This window comes from Doryrhamphus excisus, linkage group LG9 (genome assembly GCF_037039965.1).
Source record: "Doryrhamphus excisus strain RoL-2023G ecotype Guam linkage group LG9, RoL_Dexc_Guam_v1.1, whole genome shotgun sequence".
Taxonomy (NCBI): Eukaryota; Metazoa; Chordata; class Actinopteri; order Syngnathiformes; family Syngnathidae; genus Doryrhamphus; species Doryrhamphus excisus.
This window is the reverse complement of record NC_136365.1, coordinates 19,851,303-19,877,746: the sequence shown is the minus strand read 5'-3', so window position 1 is coordinate 19,877,746 and position 26,444 is coordinate 19,851,303. Positions and strand designations below refer to the sequence as shown.

The 26,444-nt window shown below is 41.8% G+C and overlaps 3 protein-coding genes across 6 annotated transcripts; 1 reads left to right on the top strand and 2 right to left on the bottom strand.

Annotated features, from left to right (window-relative positions):
• Positions 1 to 593: 593 nt before the first annotated feature.
• Positions 594 to 6,239, bottom strand: LOC144899832 (uncharacterized). Its single transcript, XM_078793604.1, has 6 exons — positions 6,114 to 6,239; positions 4,061 to 4,143; positions 2,623 to 2,710; positions 2,470 to 2,514; positions 919 to 1,062; positions 594 to 819 (listed from the first exon to the last, which is right to left on the bottom strand). Exons 1-6 carry the CDS (start codon positions 6,159 to 6,161, stop codon positions 712 to 714), a joined length of 516 nt encoding a protein of 171 aa, XP_078649730.1. The 5' UTR covers positions 6,162 to 6,239; the 3' UTR covers positions 594 to 711.
• On the top strand, positions 4,102 to 26,441 carry LOC131136241 (RING finger protein 150-like). Of its 3 annotated transcripts, XM_058082986.2 has the most exons (10): positions 4,102 to 4,164; positions 9,748 to 9,904; positions 14,025 to 14,653; positions 20,078 to 20,202; positions 20,293 to 20,328; positions 22,171 to 22,242; positions 22,320 to 22,402; positions 22,529 to 22,625; positions 23,497 to 23,707; positions 25,219 to 26,441. In XM_058082986.2, the coding sequence occupies exons 3-10, from the start codon at positions 14,194 to 14,196 to the stop codon at positions 25,380 to 25,382; spliced, it is 1,248 nt and encodes a 415-aa protein (XP_057938969.2). In that variant the 5' UTR covers positions 4,102 to 4,164; positions 9,748 to 9,904; positions 14,025 to 14,193; the 3' UTR covers positions 25,383 to 26,441. The 3 variants fall into 3 exon arrangements, with proteins under 3 accessions (XP_057938969.2, XP_057938880.2, XP_057938947.2); XM_058082897.2 differs by having other exon boundaries at positions 4,103 to 4,164; positions 20,078 to 20,328; XM_058082964.2 differs by lacking the exons at positions 4,102 to 4,164; positions 9,748 to 9,904 and adding an exon at positions 13,544 to 13,675 and having other exon boundaries at positions 20,078 to 20,328.
• On the bottom strand, positions 7,668 to 13,585 carry znf330 (zinc finger protein 330). Of its 2 annotated transcripts, none has more exons than XM_058083006.2 (10): positions 13,239 to 13,435; positions 12,991 to 13,152; positions 12,877 to 12,896; positions 12,132 to 12,202; positions 11,976 to 12,052; positions 10,531 to 10,657; positions 10,334 to 10,438; positions 10,119 to 10,165; positions 8,230 to 8,347; positions 7,668 to 8,139 (listed from the first exon to the last, which is right to left on the bottom strand). In XM_058083006.2, exons 2-10 carry the CDS (start codon positions 13,108 to 13,110, stop codon positions 7,874 to 7,876), a joined length of 951 nt encoding a protein of 316 aa, XP_057938989.2. In that variant the 5' UTR covers positions 13,111 to 13,152; positions 13,239 to 13,435; the 3' UTR covers positions 7,668 to 7,873. The 2 variants fall into 2 exon arrangements, with proteins under 2 accessions (XP_057938989.2, XP_057938979.2); XM_058082996.2 differs by lacking the exon at positions 13,239 to 13,435 and adding an exon at positions 13,468 to 13,585 and having other exon boundaries at positions 7,669 to 8,139.
• Positions 26,442 to 26,444: the final 3 nt, after the last annotated feature.

Here is a 26,444-nt window from a genome sequence, read left to right as displayed (position 1 = left end):
CCTTTTGATGCGGCAAACTTTATGGCTAAATTCTAATCTCCTTTGTTTCCGATCTACGGCTAATTGTTTAAATACTGTGCTGCTCACATGTCAGCGAGGACTAGGCAGCTCTTTATTTAACCAATCATGAGCTGTGAAAACACTCACAACAAGCTTAGCAACCCATTGGAGGTCATTACCCAATGTAACACAATGAACACTCAACTCATCCCACAGCAACTTAACACTCAAAGGGTATACCTAATAAATATACAAACATACCAATGTGAGTTTAAGTCAACATGGCAAAGTAGATTGGATGGATGCTGCTGCAATGCTGGTTCTGTCCACCAGAGGGAGCCAGAAAAACCCAGAGGGAGGCTGACATCATTGCAGCACCCCGGCAGTGACTAATGACCGCACTTTTTTTTTTTCCTCTAAATTTCACGGGTGCAGCTTATACACCGGAATTTACAGTGCTTAAAAATTTTAATTTGTGAGAAAAAAAGTCAAGCGTAAGTAATAATCGAAATAATAATCGAAAATTTTCCAGCAGCAAAGTCATAATGTGTAGAAAAAGTTGAAATTTTGAGCACCGGTAATTCCTAAACACGCCACTGAAATGAAAACTGAAAGTTGTACATCATAATTTGGTAGTATTTCCTATCTACTCCACTGTATTCTGTATAGTAAAAAAAAAACAAAAAACACATAGTATGGGGTATTTGCACCTTATTGCTTTTTGGAAGTAATGGCCTTCAAAAGAGTGTTTAGTCTGCTGAGAAATGTGGAAACATTGCCAAGCGAGTGCGCCTCACATGGTGGACAGCTGACCTGAAACTGAAAAAAAACAACGAAATGCTGAGGTCCCGTCACGTGTTGTCATATGAAATGAAGACGTGATTGATTGATTGATGCGTAGACTGACATGGGACTCACAGATGCAGACGATAGTATTTCATTATGCAGCCTGTCGTTGAAATTCAAGATGCAAGAAACGTAAATGTTTTCCACGTCTTCTTCATCGATGACCATCAGCAACTCCTTGATGTAACATTCCAGTGACAACAGATGACACTTGGTCTGCAGGACAGAAAGCGTTATTGCGTAATAATGCAATTAAATACAAGCGGTGTGATGTTTCAATGTATGTTTGTAAACTAAAATGGAGGCCATTACAAAGTAACAGTAACAAATGATATGATTATATTATTATAATATTATATTATTATAATCATGTGACTGTAACTGAGTCTTTTCTGTATATTTATAAGCCAATTTTCAACAAATTGTTGGGTCAAAAAGCCGCTCCTGTAATGTAAGGTCAACGGTTGCCAGATTACAAGGCTATCCCTCAATTTCTTATTTGTGATTTCCTCCTCATACATCTAAATGTCTCTGTAAAAGTTAAAAGATATTTTTTCTAATAAAACTTAAAACGCGAGTAACTTATTTTGTTGTTTATTAGTTTGTCAGTTTGCCTTGGATAGTAACCTCCCGGAAAATATGACAGTTATGATTTTATTTCCCATTTGGCAACATTAGTCTAAACCGGAGAGGGCTGCCAGATATTAAAGACATCCCTCTATTTCTAAAGTTGAATTTCTCATTAATAAATTCATTCAATTTCGACCGGTTATCATAATATAAATAAAAAATACATATAATGCTAGGAACCATATACAAATTTGTGAGTACTTGGTATTTTTTTTTCATATATGGTTGTATTTCCCCGGAAAAAAAACAATTATTTGTTTCTGCTACGACACATCACTATCTGGCAACACGGGGCAGGACAACCTGGACAAGCACCTGGCGCTAAATTCAAATGACGATCATGGACGAGCCGAGTATCAATACTGATGAACCAAAACAACACCGAAGCCCATATATATATATATTTCGACCTCCACTGCGAGAGAAGTGAGTTTTTATTTCATTAAAGACCGACTGAGACGCCGACAGCAAAGCTACACAAGCATAAAGAGGTAAGTAAACTTACATAGTTAGCTAAAACGACAATAGCATGCTAATGCTCGCAACGGCAACTTGCTAGTAAACGTCCTCCTTTACCTGATATGTAAAATAAACCCCGTACAAAACCTGTATTTTAGCAATAAATAAATCTTAATAACGTAATAGAAGTTAGGAGAGAAAAAGATGCTTGCTAAGTGAAATACCACAGCCCTAGTTTGGGAATATATTGGCTTTAAACCAAATCAGCAATGGCTTCACTTATGACAGACCCAGCTTTTTATAGTTTTATTTGTACTTTTCTTTTTAAATTTTAAATCTCATTGACCCAATCTTGTGTATTGATTCAGGCGTAAAAGTAAAAACATCCAAATCGTCCCTAAGTCCTTTTATTTTCAGTCTGTGGAAAAAGTATATGAGTGTTTTGATAATACATAGTCTTGCTAGGTATGTAATAATAAAACAATGTATTTTTTTATGTCTGAAATGCACTTTAATATACTTTTCACAACTTACATGAATGTCATTCATCGACGGAGCGTACAACATCGCGTCAGAATTCTGTAAGGGCAAAGTTTTTACAGTTTGAATGCAACAAATTGAACCTCCCTAAATAGTTTTCCTCAAAAGCGCTTTAAAAACAAAATGGTTAGGATACCTCTTTCTCACCTTAATGGAGGGTATCAGACTGCTCACGCACCGCTGCACGTCTGCGGATTGGCTCACGGTAAGCGCTCGCGATGCTGTACTCCCGACGCTGTACGCAGGGGAATTGAGAATGAATAATATAAACATTACTCATTTGTTTATGTACAATTTGACAACTAAAAATAAGCATGCTGGTGTTTTTAAGGACACTGAAAGAATTTTGGGATGGCTCAAAACGTTCTGTTTCAGAAGGCGTTTTAACACCGGTGATGTGTGATGTCACAGATTGGAGGGCTTCCTTAAATGGGCGTGCACTGTAGGTCAGATATGTACTCTCCCCTCCCCCAAGATCTGTGTTTACAGTGTTATCAATGTCTCACAGGAAGTGTTTTTTCAGGTGTAAGGGAAAGCTACATTTGTTTACAATTCCTGACGACGCCACCATCAGGAAAACTTGCTGAAGCCCGACGCCTTTCCAACGTTACTCGGTCGTGTGGAAGAGTTCGAAGAGCAAACAGTAAGTAACAATTTATCAGTGTCCTAATAGCCATTTCCCACTACAAATACTGGCCACATTAGACGTTACTGATGCTGTAGAACGCTAAAATGCTAAAGCTACATTGAGCAATGTCCTCAAGTAACCTCTTTTCTTGAGAAACGTCAAAACTGTGCGGATCGAATTCGGAATCCAACATATACGGCTGGATGTTAAAAACCAACATTTTAAAAACATACATTGCCGTTTATTAACAACTTCGCAGCTAGCAAGCGAGTGTGACCAACCATGCTAACATTAAAACAGACCGTTTTCGCGGTCCAAAGAAATACAGCCGAATAGGTGCAGATACTGGAAGCACTATAAAGCTTTGTGTGCTGGTTATTGTGTGTAGCTGCTCTGTAGGAGTCCACAACTCAATACAAAGGGCCGAAAAATGTGCATAACAGGTCTTTAATGTGGCTTCTGAATTTATTTTTCCTTTTTAACTTCTTTTTGCGCTTGCATAACTGTCAAGAATGTCACTTAAAACAATGCCCATTGCACTCCACACGTTACCACAATGAAAATGTAGAGTAGTTATTATTTTATTATGCAACTAGCAGACTCAGCTTGCATTTTTTTTCCTAGAAGATAGAAGTCTGATGTGAATTAAATACTTTTTTAAATTTCCACTTGTAATGTTTCAGTAAATAAAGATTTTATGACGTCAGTGGAAGAAAAAAATTCCAATTTCTGTTTCCAAATTTTTTTTTATGGGAAAAGATGTAGGATAGTGGATGCCGACCATGTCATTTTTAATAGCAACAACTCGCTAGCTATCTGTAGCCTCCTATAACGGATAAATCCACCTTTTTTTTTAAAGCCATGTATTTGCTCTTGTCAATTGCCTGAATAAGCCCTACTTCATTTATGCTTGTTTGGATTGAGATTCAAAAGCGATTCTGGACAATGTAGTCATACCTCAGCAAAAACACACAAAGCCACACCTGAGTTGTGTGTCTGTCGCCGCACAGGTGAGGCCTGAGCCGCCGCTGGGTGCCTGACTGCAAAGAACACACAGACGGGTTAGTGCACATCCTCGCTTATCAAATTTGGTCACGCACCAAAGGGACACCGTCACTCAGGCTAAAAACTTGCCGGTTGACAATGATCGATTAGATTATTGTTCGCAAACGGCGTGCTTTTCGTCGCCTACGTCTGCTCGGCATGCAGGTACACGGTACCAGCTGCAACCACAATAATAAACATTGTTAGATGAATAGCCGTCTGACAAGGAAGCATGTGTGGGAATGGAATTAGTCACAGACATTTTTCCGTTTTAGTAGTAAAGGTTTGCAACAAGCTGATGAAATACATGATTTTGTGACTAGTGCTGACATTAATTAGGCGCCACAGCGAGCCACTACGCGCCAATCACATAATCTTTGGCGCGAACTGGCACCAACTGGCGCCGGCCCAGCGGACTCCTAGCATCATTGCCGCGACCTGGCTCGTGCCATTACATTCCAGTGGATTCTAAAAGGCGGATTGTTTGCGCCTTTACATTCCAGTGGGTTCCAATAGGCGGATTGTTTGCGCCATTACATTCCAGTGGATTCCATTAGGCGGATTGTTTGCGCCATTACATTCTAGTGAATTCCAATAGGCGGATTGTTTGCGCCATTACATTCCAGTGGATTCCAATAGGCGGATTGTTTGCGCCATTACATTCCAGTGGATTCCATTAGGCGGATTGTTTGCGGCATTACATTCCAGTGGGTTCCAATAGGCGGGTTGTTTGCGCCATTACATTCCAGTGGATTCCATTAGGTGGATTGTTTGCGCCATTACATTCCAGTGGATTCCAATAGGCGGATTGTTTGCGCCAGTGGATTCCAATGGGCGGATTGTTTGCGCCATTACATTCCAGTGAATTCCACTAGGCGGATTGTTTGCGCCATTACATTCCAGTGAATTCCACTAGGCGGATTGTTTGCGCCATTGCATTCCAGTGGATTCCAATAGGCGGATTGTTTGCGCCAGTGGATTCCAATGGGCGGATTGTTTGCGCCATTACATTCCAGTGAATTCCACTAGGCGGATTGTTTGCGCCATTGCATTCCAGTGGATTCCAATAAGCTGATTGTTTGCACCTTTACATTCCAGTGGATCCCAATAGGCGGATTGTTTGCGCCATTACATTCCAGTGGATTCCAATAGGCGGATTGTTTGCGCCATTACATTCCAGTTGATTCCAATAGGCGGATTGTTTGCGCCATTACATTCCAGTTGATTCCAATAGGCGGATTGTTTGCGCCATTACATTCCAGTGGATTCCAATAGGCGGATTGTTTGCGCCATTACATTCCAGTGGATTCCAATATGCGGATTGTTATATGGACGCATATTTGGAAAAGCGTTATTCTGGATTTTAAGATGTGTAGTGAAGCTCCCTCTTTTTGCAGTGGGGATCGAACAGGGCGGGTCAGAGGCGGTATCATGACGCCTTGAAAAGCCACAATAAACTTAAAAAGCAAGCGCTAGAAGTGGTGCAAACAAGTGGGGGAGTGCTCACACCTAGGGACACATAGAACTGTTATTATTATATAAAATATAAAAAAAATTATATAAAATTCACTTTTGCATAATAGGGCTGCTTTTTAAGTGACTTTTCACCCAGTCATGTTGTGCAGAGGCGTCAGGAGACACGTGATGATGATGTCATCACATGTGGGACCTTGTCAAGCATGTGGACTGACGTCACAGCGGGAGAGGGAGGAGGGGTGGGCGACGGTGGTGGTCGGCACCAACTGAAAGTGAAACTAAAACTTGACTTTGCCGTTTATATTAAACGCACACCATGACCGGAAATAGCTCCGCGGCGCACATGTATGCACACCCTATGTGCAGTACGCCTTCCATTACGCACAACTTATGCAAGTAGTTTCCCCAATAAACGTGGATAGACTTGAAGAGCTTTTCCACGAAATGGCCGCACACACACGCAGAGATTACAAATAAGACACGATCTTACCGCTCGACAACGAATACGCTGGACGAGGACGACCGGACGCGCCGTCATGAAGCCGCCGGTCACTGTCCCATTTCAATGCCGGGGGGTGACGCTCGATGGCCGTCCTAGATTTAAAAATAATTTAAAAAAATCCACAGTGCAGATATCTCCCACAAGAAGCACACGGGCCACACACGCACTCTTCACTTCCACACATGCATAAAAACACTCACACACACACACACACGCCCTTTTTGACGTGAACTCGCTGTCGACGTCAAATCATTAAAATCCATAACTCCCAATAAAGAACGTTGACAATTAAAACTGAGTATTATTTTTGTAAAAGCTGACAAGTTATGATAAAGCACATTTTGGGTTCTTCTAGCAAATCTGACATTTCTGAAATATATTTGTTGGGCCTCATAGTCAGCAGATCTCGGCTTAGGCATCTATGCGTGGAGTTTGCATCTTCTTCCCTTTTCCATGCTATTTATCCTCACAAGGGTCGCAGGTATGCTGGAGCCTATCCCAGCTGTCTTCGGGCGAGAAGTGGGGTACACTCTGGACTGGTCTCCAGTCAATCCCAAGGCACATATAGACAAACAACCATTCACATTCTCGCCCAAAGACAGCTGGGATAGGCTCCAGCACCCCCGTGACTCTTGTGAGGATAAGCGGTAGAAAATGAATGAATGAAATAATAATAATTATTAAATAATTGTTCTGCATCGGGCTTTACGGCGGTCAAGTGGTTAGCGCACATACCTCACAGCGAGGAGACCTGTGTTCAATCCCACCCTCGGCTATCTCTGTGTGGAGTTTGCATGTTCTCCCCGTGCATGCGTGGGTTTTCTCGGGGTACCCCGGTTTCCTCCCACATTCCAAAAACATGCTAGGTTAATTGGCGACTCCAAGTTTTGTTTTGTTTTTTTTACTAAATAAGACATCCAACTTGCAAGTCATGTTGCCAGTTTGTATGTTAAAAGTTGAAATACTTAGAACGCAACTAGCGGGCCCGATTCAAATGCTTGGTGGGCCGCATTTGGCCCCCGGGCCGTAGTTTGTCCACCCCTGCTCACATTCATACCTAGAGTGTGAGTGTGAATGGTTGTTTGTCTATATGTACCCCGCCTCTCGCCCGAAGACAGCTGGGATAGGCTCCAGCACCCCCGCGGCCCTTGTGAGGATAAGCGGTAGAAAATGAATGAATGAATGAATGATGTTTTGCAAATTTGGAGTGGTCAGACCGGAGCAGGAGGGGATAGAAAAGAAGAAAACAGACAAGGGAGTGCATTTTTAGACAAAATGTCTAAACAACGATGCCACAACGATGCTACTCCCGTTTCCTCCCACATTCCAAAAACATGCTAGGTTAATTAGCGACTCCAAATTGTCCATAGGTATGAATGTGAGTGTGAATGGTTGTTTGTCTATATGTGCCCTGTGATTGGCTGGCCACCAGTCCAGGGTGTACCCCTGGGATAGGCTCCACCCTCGTGAGGAAAAGCGGTAGAAAATGAATGAATGAATGATATTCGTATAACATGTATGCTACTACGTCTTCCAAATCATTTTGAACACAGCCTATGGGGGGCGCCACAAATGTCATTTTGTCCATTCTCTCATTTAGCATTCAACAATGTTGACTTCACAGTCACTGGCAACACATAATCATTTTATTGAGTTGTTGTTGCTGTGTGTTTGGCAACAGTTGAACACATCCTGTTTGACAAAGAACAGTCAAAAAAGTGAAAAAAAAAAAAAAGCCACCTGCCAGATCAGGCGGCATTTTCATCTAATTTCAGAGCAGCCATTCCTTCTCTGGCTTCATCCTCTTCTTCTTCATCGTCCTCATCCTCTTCCTCATCATCATCTTCGTCATAATCATCATCTTCATAGTCGTCGTCGTAGTCGTCGTTGTCTGCTTGGTGTCCTGCGCCTCCTGACGCAACATTCTTCCAGTATGCGTCGTAGCCTGATGCGCCGTAGTCGTCGTCGTCGTCCTCGTCGGCGCCGGTCTGGCGTCCGAATTTCAACGTGCGAGCTGCAGCGGCGGGGGAGAATGATCACACGGTGTTCAATGCGACTCGTTTTACACAGTGAAGCGGTAGAGAACGGCGTCGAGGCGACTCACTGGACATGCTGAGGTCTTTGGTCTCTTGTGTCTCGTGGCCACACTTTGGACACGGAGGCGCCTTGCCCTTCTCCTGCTTGAAGACCTTACTCTTGGCGTGGTCCTCGCAGTAACATGCCTGAGGATGATGGAACAGGAGCGGGAGTCATGACCGTAAAGAAAACTCGCCGTCGTTAAAACGAGACACGCTAATGATCAACAGCAGATATCGAGGTGTCGCCTGTATTCTCTGCATGTTGCTAAGACATGGTCGCTAAGAATGCTTTGTGTTCTCATTGCCGGAGTGAAACAAAAGTCTCAACGCCCTTGCTTTGTATGGATGGCAACTTCCTCCTTAGGGTGTTGCCTTAACGTCACGTTGCATTTGGTAAAAAAGTGCTTGATGTGGTTTGGATGACTGCTGTTATTTGGCCACGTTCAGTTTGACACAATTACAGCTTAATCTTTTATCAAACACACTTCCTGATCGTCGCAACTACTTTTGTTTTGATTTTGTTGAGGTCGGGGGGGTCACGGCAGCAGCAGGAAGAGTCGCCATGGTTTCCCTGCGTTCCACAAAAGTCTCATCACTTATCTAAGCTGTAGGATCAATAAATGATAACGTCGCTTTTAGTTGCTCATTTGGATTTAGACATAGATTTTATGAACGGCTAAAGCCTCCAGATTATGTTTGTTATAACAAGATAAAGTCTTGTGTTGTTCATTGAGGTTTATTATTTAATTTGGGCAGAAAGGTCAGATTGTGCTTGGACAAAAGTATATTAATGCACGGTTTTATTTTCCTATTTTTAATAGCAGAGACATGCTACAAAAAGATCAGAACCTAAAGCGGGGGTGTCTTGGTAAGATGAATTACTATTGCGCTTGGAGGACTCAATAACTACGTCAATAACTAATTGATAAAAGTCATCCAAAAAGAAAGAAAGAGTTTTGAATGTCTCCCAGACTTCATAAAAGTTCTTTGGGTTCAAAGAAAATGTGCTCAATTATGTTCATGTCTGGTGACTGGGACGGCCCATCCTGCAGCAACTTGACCTTCATTCATCAGAAAAAAACAACTTTTTGCCGCTTTTCTACCGTCCATCCTTTCTGCAAGCTGTGGGCCTTGGCAAATGCAACACCATTGTTTATTCATTCATTCATTTTCTACCGCTTTTTCGCGGGGGGTTCTGGAGCCTATCCCAGCTGTCTTCGGGCGGGAGGCGGGGTACACCCTGGACTGGTGGCCAGCCAATCACACGGCACATATAGACAAACAACCATTCACACTCACATTCATGCCAATGGACAATTCGGAGTCGCTAATTAACCTAGCATGTTTTTGGAATGTGGGAGGAAACCGGAGTACCCAGAGAAAACCCACGCATGCACGGGGAGAACATGCGAACTCCACACAGAGATGTGCCGAGGGTGGAATTGAACCCTGGTCTCTTAGCTGTGAGGTCTACCATTGGCCGCCCACCATTGTTTATAGTTCTTTCTAAATTCTTGTTGTCCACTATCTTCCAAATTCTTCAGCAGGATGGCGCTCCCTCTCACACTCCGGGCGTCACATCAACGTTCATGATGAAGGTCAAGATGTTCCAGGATTGCAGACGTGAACGTTACGGAGCGTTTTTGGGGTAAAATGAAGGACGAAGTTGGAAGATGAAACCAAAGAATCTTCAAAAAGTCTGTGAGTCCTTTGCCATTCCAAATGACGACCATTTAGTTACCAATTAGCAATTAGTCATTTCACCTAAAAGTTATTATTTATTGTTCCTATGACCTGGATGAGCGACAGGTCTTTTGTCGGGCTCGTTTTAATGAAGTACTTATGTTGTTACGGTGTACATATTCAATAACGGAAAGGTCTTTGTGGGGTCAAGTAAGCAGAGCTGTTGCCTCACCTTACAGCGTAGGCACGAGTGTTGGCCCAGTCTATTGCAGGAAACACCTACAATTTAAAAAAAATAATATATATATATATATATATATATATATATATATACACTCAATCACATCCATAGCAAACCAAAAGTGATATTGTGCAACACACACACACACACAAATCCTCACCGTGTTTAACCACATCACGCTAATTATTGACGGCGTGGTGACTCACATTTGAAAGTTTCTGCCTGAAGGACTTGGCAGCTTGCCTGGTGCTCAAATTGATCATCCTCGCACAAGAAGTTTTGACAGAAGGAGCAGCGGAAAATACGCCCGCCTGTTACGGGAATGAGAAGGGAGGACGGCGAATAAGAGCGATGTGTCGATGGCAGCCGGCTCGTTTTTGCAAGGGGGCCCGTTCTCACCCACCGTGGTCCCACACGCCGCGTTCACACTCAATGCAGTCGGCTTCCGTCAGGGGACACATGCAGGCGTGAGTGCTCAAACATTTCCTGCTGTGACACACCCAGGCTTCGCAGAAGTCACACACCGCCCCCTAGTGGGCAGGACATAGTATTATCGTTACACAAACACAGGTTCAAAATCAAGTCGGATTATTTTCTTAGTCTATTTGAAGCTTGTTGTTGATCTAGAGGGAGTAAATCAAATTTCTTCCTGTCATGAATTGGCATATCACACTCACAACAAGCCTTAAAGCCTTTGAAAACTGCAGGAGGTCAAAATATATAACTGAATAGCAAAATACAGTAAGAGCCTGACTCATGGTGTCATCTAACACCAAACTAATTACAAAGCAACTTAACACTCAAAAGGTGTACATTAGAAATATACAAACATGTAGCAGTGCGAGTAAAAAAAAACAACAACTAATTTTCCCATAATGCATTTCATCTGAGCAAACATTTCACTGGCACTAGTGGCATAGAAAATCGACGGACGACACTGCAATGCTGCCTCTGTCCACCAGAGGGAGACTGATGACGTTTAAATGAAGATGGGTGGATGGATGATAATAAATAACAATAATAATAATAATGTGGTGATGTGGTAATATCAAATATGAACAACAATGTACAGCATAAACAGTAAATTGCACAAATAATTTTGAATAAATAATTTTAGGCCGGCACGGCGGTCTAGTGGTTAGCGCGTAGACCTCACAGCTAGGAGACCAGGGTTCAATTCCACCCTCGGCCGTGCATGTGTGGGTTTTCTCCGGGTACTCCGGTTTCCTCCCACATTCCAAAAACATGCTAGGTTAATTGGCGACTCCAAATTGTCCATAGGTATGAATGTGAGTGTGAATGGTTGTTTGTCTATATGTGCCCTGTGATTGGCTGGCCACCAGTCCAGGGTGTACCCCGCCTCTCGCTCATAGACAGCTGGGATAGGCTCCAGCATCCCCCGCGACCCTTGTGAGGAAAAAGCGGAAGTGAATGAATGAATAATAATTTGAAGTTTTGCGTGTGGGCAGGTAGAGGGGCTTATTTGGCATTGAGCAGTCTGATGGCCAGGGGGGAAGTAGCTGTCTCTAAACCTGGTTGTTCTACAGTATGTATATTTCTTAGGTGTGCTTTTAGTCTTAAGTTGCTGTGTAAATACCTTGATGTTCTTCATTGGATGACACTGTTAGTCAGACTGTTATACTGTAGTAAACACCGATGGGTTGACAGGCTTGTTGTGAGCGGCTCCTGTCGAGCTACCATTTCCTCACTGACTCGCGAACGACACAGTACAGTATTTTTAATCAATTAGTAATAGTTCTGAAGTAAAGTAGGTTGTCACACGATTAGTATAAACTGCAGGGTTACATTGGTATCAGATTGCGCCGATTTTCCGCTGAGCTTACTTACCACCATGCCCATTCCAGTGCTGTGGATGCCAGGGTGCTTGACAACGCAGTCCGAAGTCTTCATGCATTTGGTTTTACCTTGTTAAAAAAAAAAAAAAAACACTTCTGGCATCGCAAAAAAAACAGTGCAACATTTAGCAGATTTTGTCTCACTCACCACACTGCGCACATGTGGGAAGTTTCTGCACGGAACTGCAGAAGTAGCAGAAAGCTCTGTTCTTCTGTTTTCTATTAGGATGCATTGAAAGATAAAACGTGGTTAGTTAACTTTTAGGGTACGTTCACACTTGTCATGTTTGATTGACTTACAACAGACAGACAAATTGGTGCGCAATGAGATGTTATACTTTAGGGATTATGGCAGCTGAAACTTACGTTACATTATTTTAAATTATTTTCATATCACAAAATGATGCTGCGGAAATGGTCTGAAATTGACATCAGATCGTGTTTTATAAACAATAGGTATAAAGAAAGTACACGACACACAATGTCAGGCAGTGCACCCTCGACTGAATGACTTGAGTGGAGGGTTCACTTCATTCAGCTATAGAACCAACACGCCCTCATACCATGCAGCCTGTTTTGGTAGAAAGAGGGGAATATACGCACTCCAACCGAGGTGACACTTCATGCATATACATTTGTTTTATGAATATCTTGATCTTTTATTTTATATTTATACATTTAATTACAGCTATTTTTTTTTTAATTTTCTGCGATTCTTTATTTTCAAGCTATTTCAACTTTCTTTTTGTAAATTTTCTTCTTTAGATGATTGATGATTTTTGCTGTAGTTCTTTTATTCTTGTTCAATTATATTTTTAAATGGCCCCCGGGTCGCAGTTTGGACACCGCTGCTTTAGTCAATCCTGATTGTCCTGGATTACGTAGTGACTTACCTCTGACATTTATCACATTCCTACAAAGCAGAGGGAAATAAACGAGGCATTAGAATGCAACACTGGGAAGATTTATTGGGAATATTGTGTGGTATAGCCAGAGTAGCGTCTCACCATGATGAAGTTGCAGGGGTGTTTGGCTAAATCAACCTGATCCCGGTTGGCTCGGCTCTGTTTCTCTCGCTCCTTTCGATTCTCTGCCTTTTTCCTGGCACCGGTCTTTTTCTTGGGCATTTTGGCTCCAGCAGGATGGCACCCCGATAAGGCAAAAGTAACCTGGACACACACAAACACACACAAACGCTGGTAGTCACAACTAATGTAATTAATGCTGCAAAGTAGCAATCGTTAAACAAACTGACAGTTCGGGATGCTCGTCATAAGACGGAAGAATGCAGAGCAAGTTAAACTTTGAAGCAGTCCGGCTAGCGGATACTTGCTAGCATGACGGTAATTTCCATGTTATAAAGTAAATTAATTTCAATTCACGGCTACTTGCGTAGTCAGTAAGTTTTCAAATAATCCTCTTCATTGTTAGCGCTGTTACAATTATGTGTCACAGAGCGTGAAAAGAACATTATATTACTTTACCGTACAGGATGAGCAGTTTTAGGATACCCGGTCCACCGCGAAAAACATTCCGGCAGAAAACTCGACGTTGAGCGTTGTTTCCGGGTTCCATGCGGAAGTAGGTATTAAGTTGTAGTTCCATTCATTCGTGGGTATGCTGGTGCTTATGCCGGCTGTCTTTTGGCGAGAGGCGGTTTACACTCTGGACTGGTCGCCAGTCAATCGCAGGGTACTATTACTATTACAGTGCTATACTATATATTACTATTGCTAAAATAAATGTGTTGTTTCTGCTTGTCTACAAAGCTAACGCATGCTAGCTGTTTGGCATGTAACGATTTATTTACAGGTAATTAAAAAAAACAATACATTCGGTGCTAATTGCTGTGATAACTATGTAATTATATCTTATTGTCTCATTTCTGATTGAAAAAGGGCACAATATAATGTTTTTGTTATTATATCAAAGCTAATCAAGCACTCAATGCGTTTTTCCACACGTAGTGATAAAAACATTTTTATTTTTAGTACAACAGCTTCCTGTCCTGTGCTTTTAAGCCATATTTGCCACGCCCCAGGTCACGTGGTAGGCGAGCCTCCAGCCAATCAGGGAGCAGCTGGCGACTGCGGGGACCAACAACCGTCTGGTGCTGATGATGTGGAGTAGAGTTCTAGCAAGTGGCCAAGCACAGCAAGACGGGGTCTTCTCCCGGACCCTCCATGCAGATTTAAAGTTCCTGCTCCACGATGGTTCCGTCCGTCACTCGACTCTGCCGCAGTGTGGCTCTCTCGACCTGGCTCGTCTCCTCCCTGTGCTCCGTGCACCTGTTGTGTTTGGACTTCACGGTGGCGGAGAAGGAGGAGTGGTACACCGCCTTCGTCAACATCACCTACCTGGACCCGGTCACCTCTCAGATCCGCACCGAGAAGACCGAGTGCGGCCGCTACGGCGAGCACTCCCCCAAGAGGGAAGCCGCGGGGCTGGTCCTGGTCGCCTCCCTGCCGGAGGAGCGACAGATGTGCAAACCGAGCGCCCGGTTCCCACCCGTGTCTCGAACCGCCGTCGCCTGGGTGGCGCTGGTGGCGGCGGGGAACTGCACGTACCGCGAGAAGATCCGTAACGCGGCCGCCCTGAACGCCTCTGCCGTGGTCGTGTACAATGTGGGCTCCAGCGGTACAAACGACACCATCACCATGCCCCACTCAGGTAAGAACGCATTCGTCCTTTTTTACGTGGCTTCCTCCTACAGGTGGCCTTCATCTGTGTTTGTAAAATACATATTTTTGCCACTGAATGCAAACTTTAAGAAAAAACTGTACTCAATGTAGATGGAGAGCAAAAACAATGCATATACTGTATTCCAGCAGTAGTCTAGAAAAGACTGTATAGAAAATATATAGGTACTTTCTAAGGAATACTTCATAAGACATTGCAAAACAAAGTTACCAATTCCATTGCGTATATTCAATATTTACAAAAGAGATATTACCCAACTAAATGACGTATTGCACTTTTGTTTAATCTTCCTCTTGTGTTAGAGTTCTGGTATCATCTCTTATGTTAACACCCGTTAAATCCATGTATTAAATCAGCTTTAAAATACACTAAAAACAATAACCATCAAATTTTCTTCTCATGTCTTGGTTACCTTCTTAGGCTTCATCATCCATGAAAATGTTGGTTTTAATACTTTTGGTGGGGGCTTGTAGGCCCTTTTTTGTCACTATACCCCTCCATTTCAGTTTCCAAAAATGATCAAATGAACCTCAAAAGAATCATATTAATACACTGAATTATTTTGTTACCTGGCTATTACTGAGAGCTATAGAACATATGTCTTAAATCAATTAGTTTTATTTATTTTCTCATTTTAGTATTAATCACTAAAGAAACATCTATGGTTTTTGGGTGAATTTTGACCCATATATATTAATGTGAAGAAAAGGTAGAAAAAGTTCTTGTTTTCAGCAACAGAACTTTAGTATAAAGTGAAATGAAAAAGCAGAACAGGTCCAGATCTTGGTTCACTGTACTTCTTGCCATTCTTTCCATGATCCAAATTGTAAATGTGAAATCAGTCACAAAAATGAGTGAATTCACCTCACATGTATACTGGAAAAGCGGTCAAAATGAGAATCTCCTGAAGCTTACATGATGAGAAAAGGAGCTGGTTGTCATTGTGTTGGCTAATTGTACACTTATGATTTCAGCTGTGGCTCAAAATATTGCTTTATAGTCATATTATTATAACCGGGTCCAAACTGACCTTAACAAGACAGTGGTCATAATTTCAACCACACCATTTTAAAATTTAGTAAAACATTTTTTTTGTTGAAATAGAGTTTCCTGACAAAAGTCAAAAAGCCATGATGCAATAAACAAATGTTATGTGATTCTTTTTATGCATTAAAATGTAAAACGGGTCGGTGCCGACGCTAACACAAGAGGAGGGTTAAAGATCTGTGTTGATCCTTTTTCACATATAGTCCTATATAGGCCTCTCTGGTGTGTGTGTTCCCCATCATTTGTTTGGTTGGTTGGATCCCATCCAAGTGGCAAATGAACAGAACAGGTTTGGCTCCTCAGCTGTAATGTATGGCGTGTAAACAAGCGACGCTGTTAGCGTGTTGTCTTTTCCCCCTGTGTAGGATATTTTGCTCGAGGTGTCTTTGTCAATGCAATGATGCATTTCTAGTTGTGGGCTCTAAAGGTACTAAAGGTACAAAAGTAGTGGTCTGCCCATTAACACAAACAATGAAAACATTCATTCATTAATTTTCTACCGCTTATCCTCACAGGCGTCGCAGGGGGTGCTGGAGCCTATCCCAGCTTTAGGGCGAGAGGCAGGGTACACCCTGGACTAGTGTCCAGCCAATCACAGGGCACATATAGACAAACAACCATTCACACTCACATTCATACCTATGGACAATTTGGAGTCGCCAATTAACCTAGCATGTTTTTGGAATGTGGGAGGAAACCAGAGTACCCGGAGAAAAAAACATGAGAACATGCAAACTCCACAGAGATGGCCGAGGGTGGGATTGAACTCCGGTCTCCTAGCTGTGTGGTCTGCGTGCTAACCACTCTGACCGCCGTGCAGCCCTGAAATAAACATGTCAAAATGCTTTTAAAGACACAGTGTGTGCATACTGACAATATATCAGCAAGACGAAGGGGCTGGTTTCAGTTTTGATTAATATCAGTCAATCACTTTAATGTCAATCTGTCATCTCTGTTTTGTTAGCATTATTAGTCTTCCATGTCAACTTTTCCTTATTCGACGTAAAAGTATATTTTGTCGACAAACTCGTGAGGTTTTCCCCACCATTTGTGAATCCACAAATTGGATTCAGGCCCAGAATACCCGGAGGACTTTTACTTGTACGGAAATGTTGCGTGGCTCTAAATCCTTCAGCATGTTTGGGTTAGATAGATTTATTAGGCGAGGTAGCAGCCAACAAACATACCTGCATCAAAAAAAAACGGTGCAACAGTTACGAGCCAATTTCGAGACCTTCTATGAATCAACAAGGTGGGAAAGGGCAGACGGGGGATGTCAGCAATAAGAGAGTGCAGTGGAGGGTAACAGTAACGGCTCGTCATGTTCAGGGTCCAACGTGATGCTGCCAAATAAAGAGCGGAACACTTCTGGGTCGGGAGCCAACACAGCTGGCTTGGAAAGCCGTCTTGGGGGGGCTTTCTTTTTAACCATTTCATGCTGAGACCATGTCAGAACTTTACATGGCTCAACTAGCTTCCGGTGCTTTCTTCATTGGCAAAACCAGGTACTAAGAGGTAATATTTCTATTTCTAAACCCCCTCGGTTCTTTGTATTTCATCCTCAGGACTTCCGCTGTTGTGTATTGAGAATATCCCCGGGCCTTTGAGTGGTGACTGACGGACTGTTAAAAGTTCCGCCAAGTATGCTGGAGGAAGGCCATTAATGGCAGGACTTTAAAACTGATTCTAGATTGTAGCGGCAGCCAACGGAAAGAACACAGGCATTATTTGGGGGCATTAGCGAGGGACGTGAGCAGTTGCATTTTGCACCAACTGGAGCCTGCAGAGGAGGCACTGATTTACTCCAGTATAAAGGGAATTACAGTCATCAGGTCCTCAGCTGATGAATACATGAATCCCTTTTTTCAAGATCTGTTTTACCTCAAGATCTGGTTTACCTTTACCGGGAGCCTGAGGTGGAAAAAAAACCCTGCTCTGACCACAGAACTAATTTACTTATCAAACGTCAGACTTGTCAAAAAACACACAGAGGAAGAAGGAAAAATTAGGGGAAGGAGTGTTTAAAAGTGGGTGGGGCTAAAAACATTGTACTTATTTAAAGGGGAACTGCACTTGGAGTTTTTCCCATCATTAAGAATCCTTACGTGAAACATGAATACATATTTTTTCCCTTTTTTGTGCATTATAAAACAAGAAATGTGTTAATATGAGCTAGCTAATAATGCACATGATTGGGACATATCTATTTTCCTTTTATAATAATAGATTCTCAATTAAAATGCTTCTTCTGCCTTGTATTTGTATTTTAATTAATGTAGTTACTTCATTTTTGCTTAATTTTGGCCAGGAATAAATACATTTTTTAAATACTACTCATCGGCTGTATTCATCGACGAAAACAGCGAGGGTTGGATTACCCCAGTGGCTAGCATGTTGGCTACATAGTCAGGAAATCTAGAAGATCTGGGTTGGAATTTCCGTGTATTATAACACAAGAAAATGTGTTAATATGAGCTAGCTAACAATGCACGTCATTGGGACACACCTATTTCCATTTTATAGTACTAGATTCACAATTACAATGCTTCTTCTGCCTTGGATTTGTATTTTAATTCATGTAGTTACTTCATTTAGCTTCATTTTGGCCAGGAATAAATGGGTTGGGTTGGGTTGGAATTTCCGTTGGACATCTCTGTGAGGAGACTAAATTGTCCCTAGGTATGAATGTGAGTGACTTGGAGTGTCTTTAACAGCACATAAAGATAATATGTAGTTTTCCATTTTATATTTTTGACATTTTATTATAGTGTTCATGATGCTTGCGGTTAAGGTATGTTTTGTTTAGAAATTAGGTGTGATTGTCTAAATGACATTGGAGCTGCTGTTTGAAAAATGTCTCATAAGCGTGAAAATAAAATAATTTTAGTTTGACTGATCGACCTTGGTTTGCAGATTATTTTCTTACATAAAGGGATTTGTGCAGTGCAGGCCATGTACCAAATATGCAGTGTTTCTCTCTCTCATACACACACACACACACACACACACACACGTACAGTACATGCTTGTTGTCTTGGATGTTTGTGATGTCGGGTTGAAACAACGCCACCGGGAGCTGCGATGACTTCACGCCGCTTTCAGGGGGGAATATGATGTAACTGCTGTCTTGATGCAGTCTCATGAAACACACACGGCTTGTTCTTCTCTGATTGTGGCGGGATCTGCTCCAGACTCTCATGTGTCAGTCACTCAGCAGTCTTTTTGTTTCAAATATTATAAAGCCAAAGGAGCAAAATATATGACTAAAAATAATATTATGTGAAGTGCCTGTTGGGAGATTTCCTGGTGATGTGTTTTCCTCATGGGCCTCGTCGAAGCTGCTCTCACGAGTCGTCTGACACTTTTAAGGTGAACGTTACGTTTTAGATGTCTTCCTTAACCCCTCCGTGAATCACCACCTTATCGTGGTGGAGGGGTTTGGGTGCCCGAGTGATCCGAGGAGCTATGTCGTCTGGGGCGATATGCTCCTGGTAGGGTCTCCCAAGGCTACCAGGTCCGAAGTGACGGGACAGACTAAGAGTGATTCAGAAGACCCTTATGAATAAAAACTACCTCGCCCGGATGTGGGATACCAGGGCCCTCACCCTGGAGGCAGGCCCGGGGGAGGAGCACCTGGTGAAGAAGCCACACGGGATCTCCCCCTTGTAGACCTACCCCCTACGGGGTCGAACATAAGGGTCCGGTGCATTGTGTGTTGGGTGGCGGTCAAGGTTTGGGCTTCCCTACTGAGACTGCTGAGAAAACGCACGGGGAGAATGGCCGAGGGTGGAATTGAACTCGGGAACACGCATGATATGTGCATTGCAAGTTTTTCGGAATTCAATTTTAACTTGACTTAATGATGATTATACGGACGACGCAGACGGCACCGACGCTGCTACGAGTTCATTCATTTTCTACCGCTTGTCCTCACGAGGGTCGCGGGGGTTGCTGGAGCCTATCTCAGCTGTCTTGGGGCGAGAGGCGGGGTACACCCTGGACTGGTGGCCAGCCAATCACAGGGCACATATAGACAAACAACCACTCACACTCACATTCATACCTATGGACAATTTGGAGTCGCTAATTAACCTAGCATGTTTTTGGAATGTGGGAGGAAACCGGAGGGTGGAATTGAACCCTGGTCTCCTAGCTGTGAGGTCTGCGCGCTAACCACTCGACCGCCGTGCAGCATTTTAGGTATAGATAATATTTAAGTGTACATACTGGCTGCGTCCTGAATGGAAACAATCTCTCTAGTTATATTTAAATACGAATCTTATCACATCTAACCTGGTTTCCTGTTTGTGTGTGTGTGTGTGTGTGTGCGTGTGTGTATATGTGCAGGTACAGGCGACATAGTGGCCATCATGATCCCAGAGCACAAAGGTCGGGAGATTGTGGCCCTGCTGGAGCAGCACATCACCGTTACGTTGCACATCACTGTAGGAACGCGCAACCTGCAGAAGTATGTGAGCAGAACCTCGGTAGTCTTTGTCTCCATCTCCTTCATCATTCTCATGATACTCTCCCTCGCCTGGCTTGTCTTCTACTATATCCAGAGATTCCGCTATGCTAATGCCCGAGACCGCAACCAGGTACGACTGAGCTCTTTATGTAACTCTTAATCTTGTCTGAGAGGATGCTGCTGTGCCGCTGTAAATCCTCGTGTTGGCTCAATGCCGCGTTTGCATCTGCCGTTGAAGTTGGAATTATTAGCTTGACAGCTGGCCCAAGAGAGGCCGCTGCAAACCAGCGAACCATCAACCTTCTCTCTCGCAAACAGAGGCTTCTTGTTACAGCATCGCGTCTGTTAATGGAACAGCTGGTGGGGCGGTGGCCATTGTTTGCATTTTTGTTTTTCTTTAATTGAATAAGGTGAAGATGACAACTGTCGTCATCTCCCATCACCAATATACAGTACATTTATGTCTTTATGTTATATTTTTGCAAAGCACCCCACACTTATTAAAGGGGAACTGCACTTTTTGGGGAATTTTGCACATCATTCATAATCCCTATGTGAAACATGAACATGTTTCTTTCCATTTTCCGTACATTCTAGTGCGAGAAAACAAGTTAATATAAGCTAGCTAGCAATGACTAGCTTGCTATCTTTTCTGTATTTTGATTATTTCCGAGGTGCATTGATTTGACATAGCCCATAACTATAAAAGCAATCTTCACTGGCTAAATGTACAGCAAAAAAGGTCAGTAAGGATAATTAATAATGCCGCCGACAGAGAACATACTCACTCCTTATTTCACAAAATAAAATCACAAATACTTCAACTTGCTGATATAGTTCATCTTCAAACAGCTAAAATAATGCATAAGGCTAAAAATAACCAATTAGCTAAAAATGTCATCCAATACTTCTCTACAAGAGAGGAGAAATATGATCTCAGGGAAGAAGTACATTTGAAACACATATATGCTAGGACTACGTTAAAAAGCGATGCTCATATCACTTTGTACTTCAGTATGTGACAAAAAAAATTATATATATATATAATTATATATATATTATTATTATTATATATATTATATAACCTCGTACTTCGGTACGTGAAGTAAATAAAGTAAGAATAAGTAAAAAAAAAATAAGTAAATTAAAAATAAAACAAAAAACAATAAATACTTCAATATTATTAAATTAAATACAAAAATAATAAAATAAAACAACTCAAATTATATTTGGAAAGCAGGAAGTGAACAAATGTAACAGATGGAGGGGTAGGATTTAATAAGCTTTGCTTCCTCCTACTCCTTTTGGACATGTGGAACTGTGAACTGATTATGGGATGCATTCAATTGTAATCAAATGAAATAAAACCATTACCATTAGCGCTAACGCTACTTCCGCCAGCATCAGCAGCATAGAAACCGAGACGACACTTCGAATGTCCGCTTTCATTGGAATGGCTGTGTCTTCCAGCACAAGTCCTCAACTGAAAAATGCGTACAGTGACGCTGAGACTAGCTTAGCATTGTTTTTTGTGTTTGTTGCTATAATAACAATATCGCTGTAGCTTGGTGAACATACAGAATAGGTGCTGTTAGCTGCCTCATGCTAACTCATTTTCTCTCTGCACAAGGATTGTGCAGTTTTCCTTTTGCTTCTCACTGGAGTGTGCAGGACTACCTAGTAAAATGACCAGTGAGGCACCTTCTCCATACACACAATTTCTTTCATGCCCGGTTGTTTTATTATTTATGAGGCGTTTTATTGTGTAATTTGTTGCCTCTGCATTGCATTTATGCGTGGAGAAAAGCGCAGCCTCCCGAAACTCAAGCTGAAGCATTCGTCTCCTGTCCTGGCAGCAGTTCACTTTGGGCTATTCTTGATGATTTATTCTAGATTCTGTCAACTTGCAGAGCTGACTACATAGCGACAATCCTGCACATTTAAGAGTCCCTCGTGTGTTTACTCTCCACAGAGGCGTTTGGGAGACGCTGCCAAAAAAGCCATCGGGAAGCTCCAAGTCCGCACCATTAAGAAAGGAGACAAGGTGTACATATGCAGTACCTGTTCATACACGCCATTCCATTTCCCGGAGATCTGACCGCGTTGATTGTGTGTTAACAGGAGACCGACTGTGACTTTGACAGCTGCGCTGTGTGCATTGAGGCCTACAAGCCCAATGACGTTGTCAGGGTGTTGCCATGCAGGTAGAATGCCATGTTCACCGGCGTGAGGTCTTTTTTTTTTTTTTTTCGAAAAGGCCATATTTGCGTTAAAAAATATAAATATTGTTTATATATTTATATGAGTGTGTGTTGTTTGGGTCTGTTCAGGCATGTCTTCCATAAGCACTGTGTGGACCCTTGGCTGCATGACCACCAGACTTGTCCCATGTGTAAAATGAACATACTCAAAGCCTTGGGAATCTCTGTGAGTTACTCTCTGCTTGTTTCTATGACCGCCATTCATATTTAAAGAGGCGCTATCCGACATTTCCAAAAAGTATTTGCACCCTTCCTGATTTTTTTTTTTTGCATGTCACACTTAATGTTTCAGATTATCAAACAAATTAAAAATATTATTCGATGACAACACAACACAGCATAAAATTCAGTTTTTAAATGAAACTTTTGATTATTAAAGTAACTAAACTGAGATTACTTGAGATCTATCAGTGTGGAAAAGGTTTTAAAAGCCATTTCTAAAGCTTTGGGACTCCAGCAAACCACAGTGAGAGCCATTATCCACAATGGTGAACCTTCCCAGGAGTGGCCGGCCAACCAAAATGGAGGTCACAAAAGACCCCACAACAACATCCAAAGAACTGCAGGACTCACTTGGTCAGTGTTCATGACTCTGCCATAAGAAATACACTAGTCAAAAACGGCCTGCATGGCAGAGTTCCAGGACCAAAACCGCTCCTGAACATAAACAGTATGAAGGCTTGTCCCAATTTTGTCAGAAAATGTCTTGATGATCCCCAAGAACTTTTTATCTGGCGGAAAAGTAACGCCTCATTTCAGGAAAAGAACATCATACCAACAGTAAAACATGGTGGTGGTAGTGTGATGGTCTGGGTCTGTTTTGCTGCTTTCATTTAAAAAACGAAAAAACTGCATTTTGTGTTCAGTTGTGTTGTCACCAACTCATATTTAAATTAGTTTGATGATGGGAAATATTTAAATGTGACAAAATAAAAACTCAGTAACTTTGTGTATATGTTGTAAAATGTTACACAGTACACAGTATTTTTCATGAAGTATGTCATTTGACAGCGAAAAATAAATATTGTTGTGTCCAGCTCCATGCAGACTACTCCAGTGAGATGCCCCCCGACTACGAGATGTCGGTCGGGGGTCCATCCACCAACCCCATCACCGAAGCCAGTGAAGTGACCGTCAACGAGACCGCCGTAGTGCTGGACCCCCTGGAAAGTTCGACAGGCCCATCTCGGCGAAGTCCAGATGTGGAGATAGCGCCTCAGGCCGAGGAAAACTACGTCATTTCCAGTAGTGAGTATTATACAGTATGACACGGTGTCGTGTATTACATCTACAGTATCCAAGTACCGAGTTTTTAACCTCTCATAGCCTCCATGACAAACAGTTTCCACAGGAAAGGGATGTAACCAGGTGTCACCATCGTATGTTTTCATAGTTTCCATGCGTGTGGAATTGTTCTTCTAATACAACAAGGGCGAGGGCCGCATACTGACAAATTGAAGCATGTACAAAAAAACGTAAGAGGCCAAAAATGGGTCACAATTTGGACACCCTCGTTCTAACGGACGCTCAGCAGTATCACTACGGTCACAATGGATGTAAATGTGTTGTTATTATTTATTCAAAATTATTTAAATTATTTCTACAAATTACTCTTTATGCTGTACATTGTTGTTCATATTTGATGTCATCTATCTATTTATCTCTATCTATCTATCTATCTATTTATCTATCTATCTATTTATCTCTATCTATCTATCTATCTATCTATCTATTTATCTCTATCTATCTATCTATCTCTCTATCTATTTATCTATTTATCTCTATCTATCTATCTATCTATCTATCTATTTATCTCTATCTATTTATCTCTATCTATCTATCTATCTATCTATCTATCTATTTATCTCTATCTATCTATTTATCTCTATCTATCTATCTATCTATTTATCTATTTATCTCTATATATCTATTTATCTCTATCTATTTATCTCTATCATCTATCTATTTATCTCTATCTATTTATCTCTATCTATCTATATATCTATCTATCTATCTATCTATTTATCTCTATCTATCTATATATCTATATCTATTTATCTCTATCTATCTATCTATCTATATATATATATATATATCTCTATCTCTCTATTTATATCTATCTATCTATCTATCTATCTCTCTCTCTAGCTCTCTATCTATCTATCTATCTATCTATCTCTCTATCTATCTATCTCTCTATCTATCTATCTCTCTATCTATCTATCTATCTCTCTATCTATCTCTCTCTATCTATCTCTCTATCTATCTCTCTCTATCTATCTCTCTATTTATCTCTCGATCTCTCTATTTATCTCTCTCTATCTCTATCTATCTATCTCTCTATTTATCTCTCTCGATCTATCTGTCTGTCTGTCTATCTATCTATCTATCTATCTATTTATCTCTCTCTATCTATTTATCTCTCTCTCTATCTCTCTGTCTGTCTGTCTATCTATCTATCCATCTCTCCACCTATCCATCCATCCATCCATCTATCTAGCAAAGTCAAAAGGTGCTGAATTTGTGGAATTTGGACAAAACTGATGGGAAAACACGCACATGCAAAAAATATTCTAAAATTCAGCACATGTAGCGCCATCAGAGTTAACGCCACAAGAGATTTTTAGCTTTTTCTTTGGCATTCTTGGGGCGGGGGGGTGACCTTAATGTCTTTGAGAACCTGTGGCCAATCTTCAAGAGGTGGGTGGATGAACAAAAAATGATGGTCACGTTCACTCTCGAATATCTATTCCTTCCAGGTGAGCACCAGCTGCCTCTCAGCAGCGACTCGGACTCCTCGCTCAACGCGACTGGGCGGGACCCGTGCACGGAAAGAGAGCACGACGGGATCGGGACGGGATGCGTGGGACAAAATAAAGGAAGGCACCTTATGGAAGAGGAGGACCGGAGCAGAACCACATGACTGGAGCGGCCCGAGGTTTTGCTACGTTGGGCTTTGAGTAATACGACGCATCTGTTGGACACGGAGTTGGACGGAGACACCCCATCGTTACTTACTCCACCTACAGTGACGCCTATGAAGGACGTTGGACTCGAAGGATACAAGAAGGTGCAACAGACCCTCACTCTCATGTCTGGAGCTTTAATGAATGATACTCAATGATGTTTCCTTCAATATCACTGCCAGGTTTTTTTTTCCTATTGAATGTAAGATGGCCGACATTTAGATTGAGAGATTTCATAATCATCACAGAATACAAGAAATATGAAGCTAATTAAAAACACTACGCTTTTTAGTTATTACTGTCGCTTTCATGGTGGGAGCAGATCCTTCAACATGCTCAAGGATACGACATGTGGTTATGCGTAGTTTTTTGTGATTGCCGACTGTGTGTGTGTGTGTGTGTGTGTGTGTGTGCAGGCCGATGAGGATGGCTCCATGCAGAGAAGGACAGGTGAGTTTGCTGATGTTGTTTTGGCGCGGTAGCCTGTTTCGCTTCCTCCTCGTCCCTATATCCTTCATGATGGCCTTCATGAAGGCTCAGACCAAAAGTATGGCCAATATTGGTGGCTCTTTCTTCTTCTCTTAACATTTTATGACGTTCATTTTCACTTCCATTTTTTTCACTTTTTTTTTGGGCCAATTGTTTATGGCCGAGTTTTAATTCATTTATGGGAGCACGTCAAAATATAACTTATAAACATAAACTGAGGACCACGTGTATAATGTTATTCAATGCAGTGCAGCGCTACTTCCTGTTCCTGTGTAAACCTTTTGCACTTTATCCCTCCAGCAACTATGAGAAAAACTATGTCTTTTTTTGTGATGAGTTGAATGACTTGTGTATTTTCTCTTGTGCACAGTAGATAAGAGAGAATACTCTATTGCACACTATCCGGCAGCGATATAAGAACATTTGCTATTTTCTTAATGTTGAACAGTTGTGTGTTGTATGATGTAGCAACTGTCATTGGTAACCTTGATGCATGTTTGAATAAAATTAATGTTTTTTTCAACCTATTT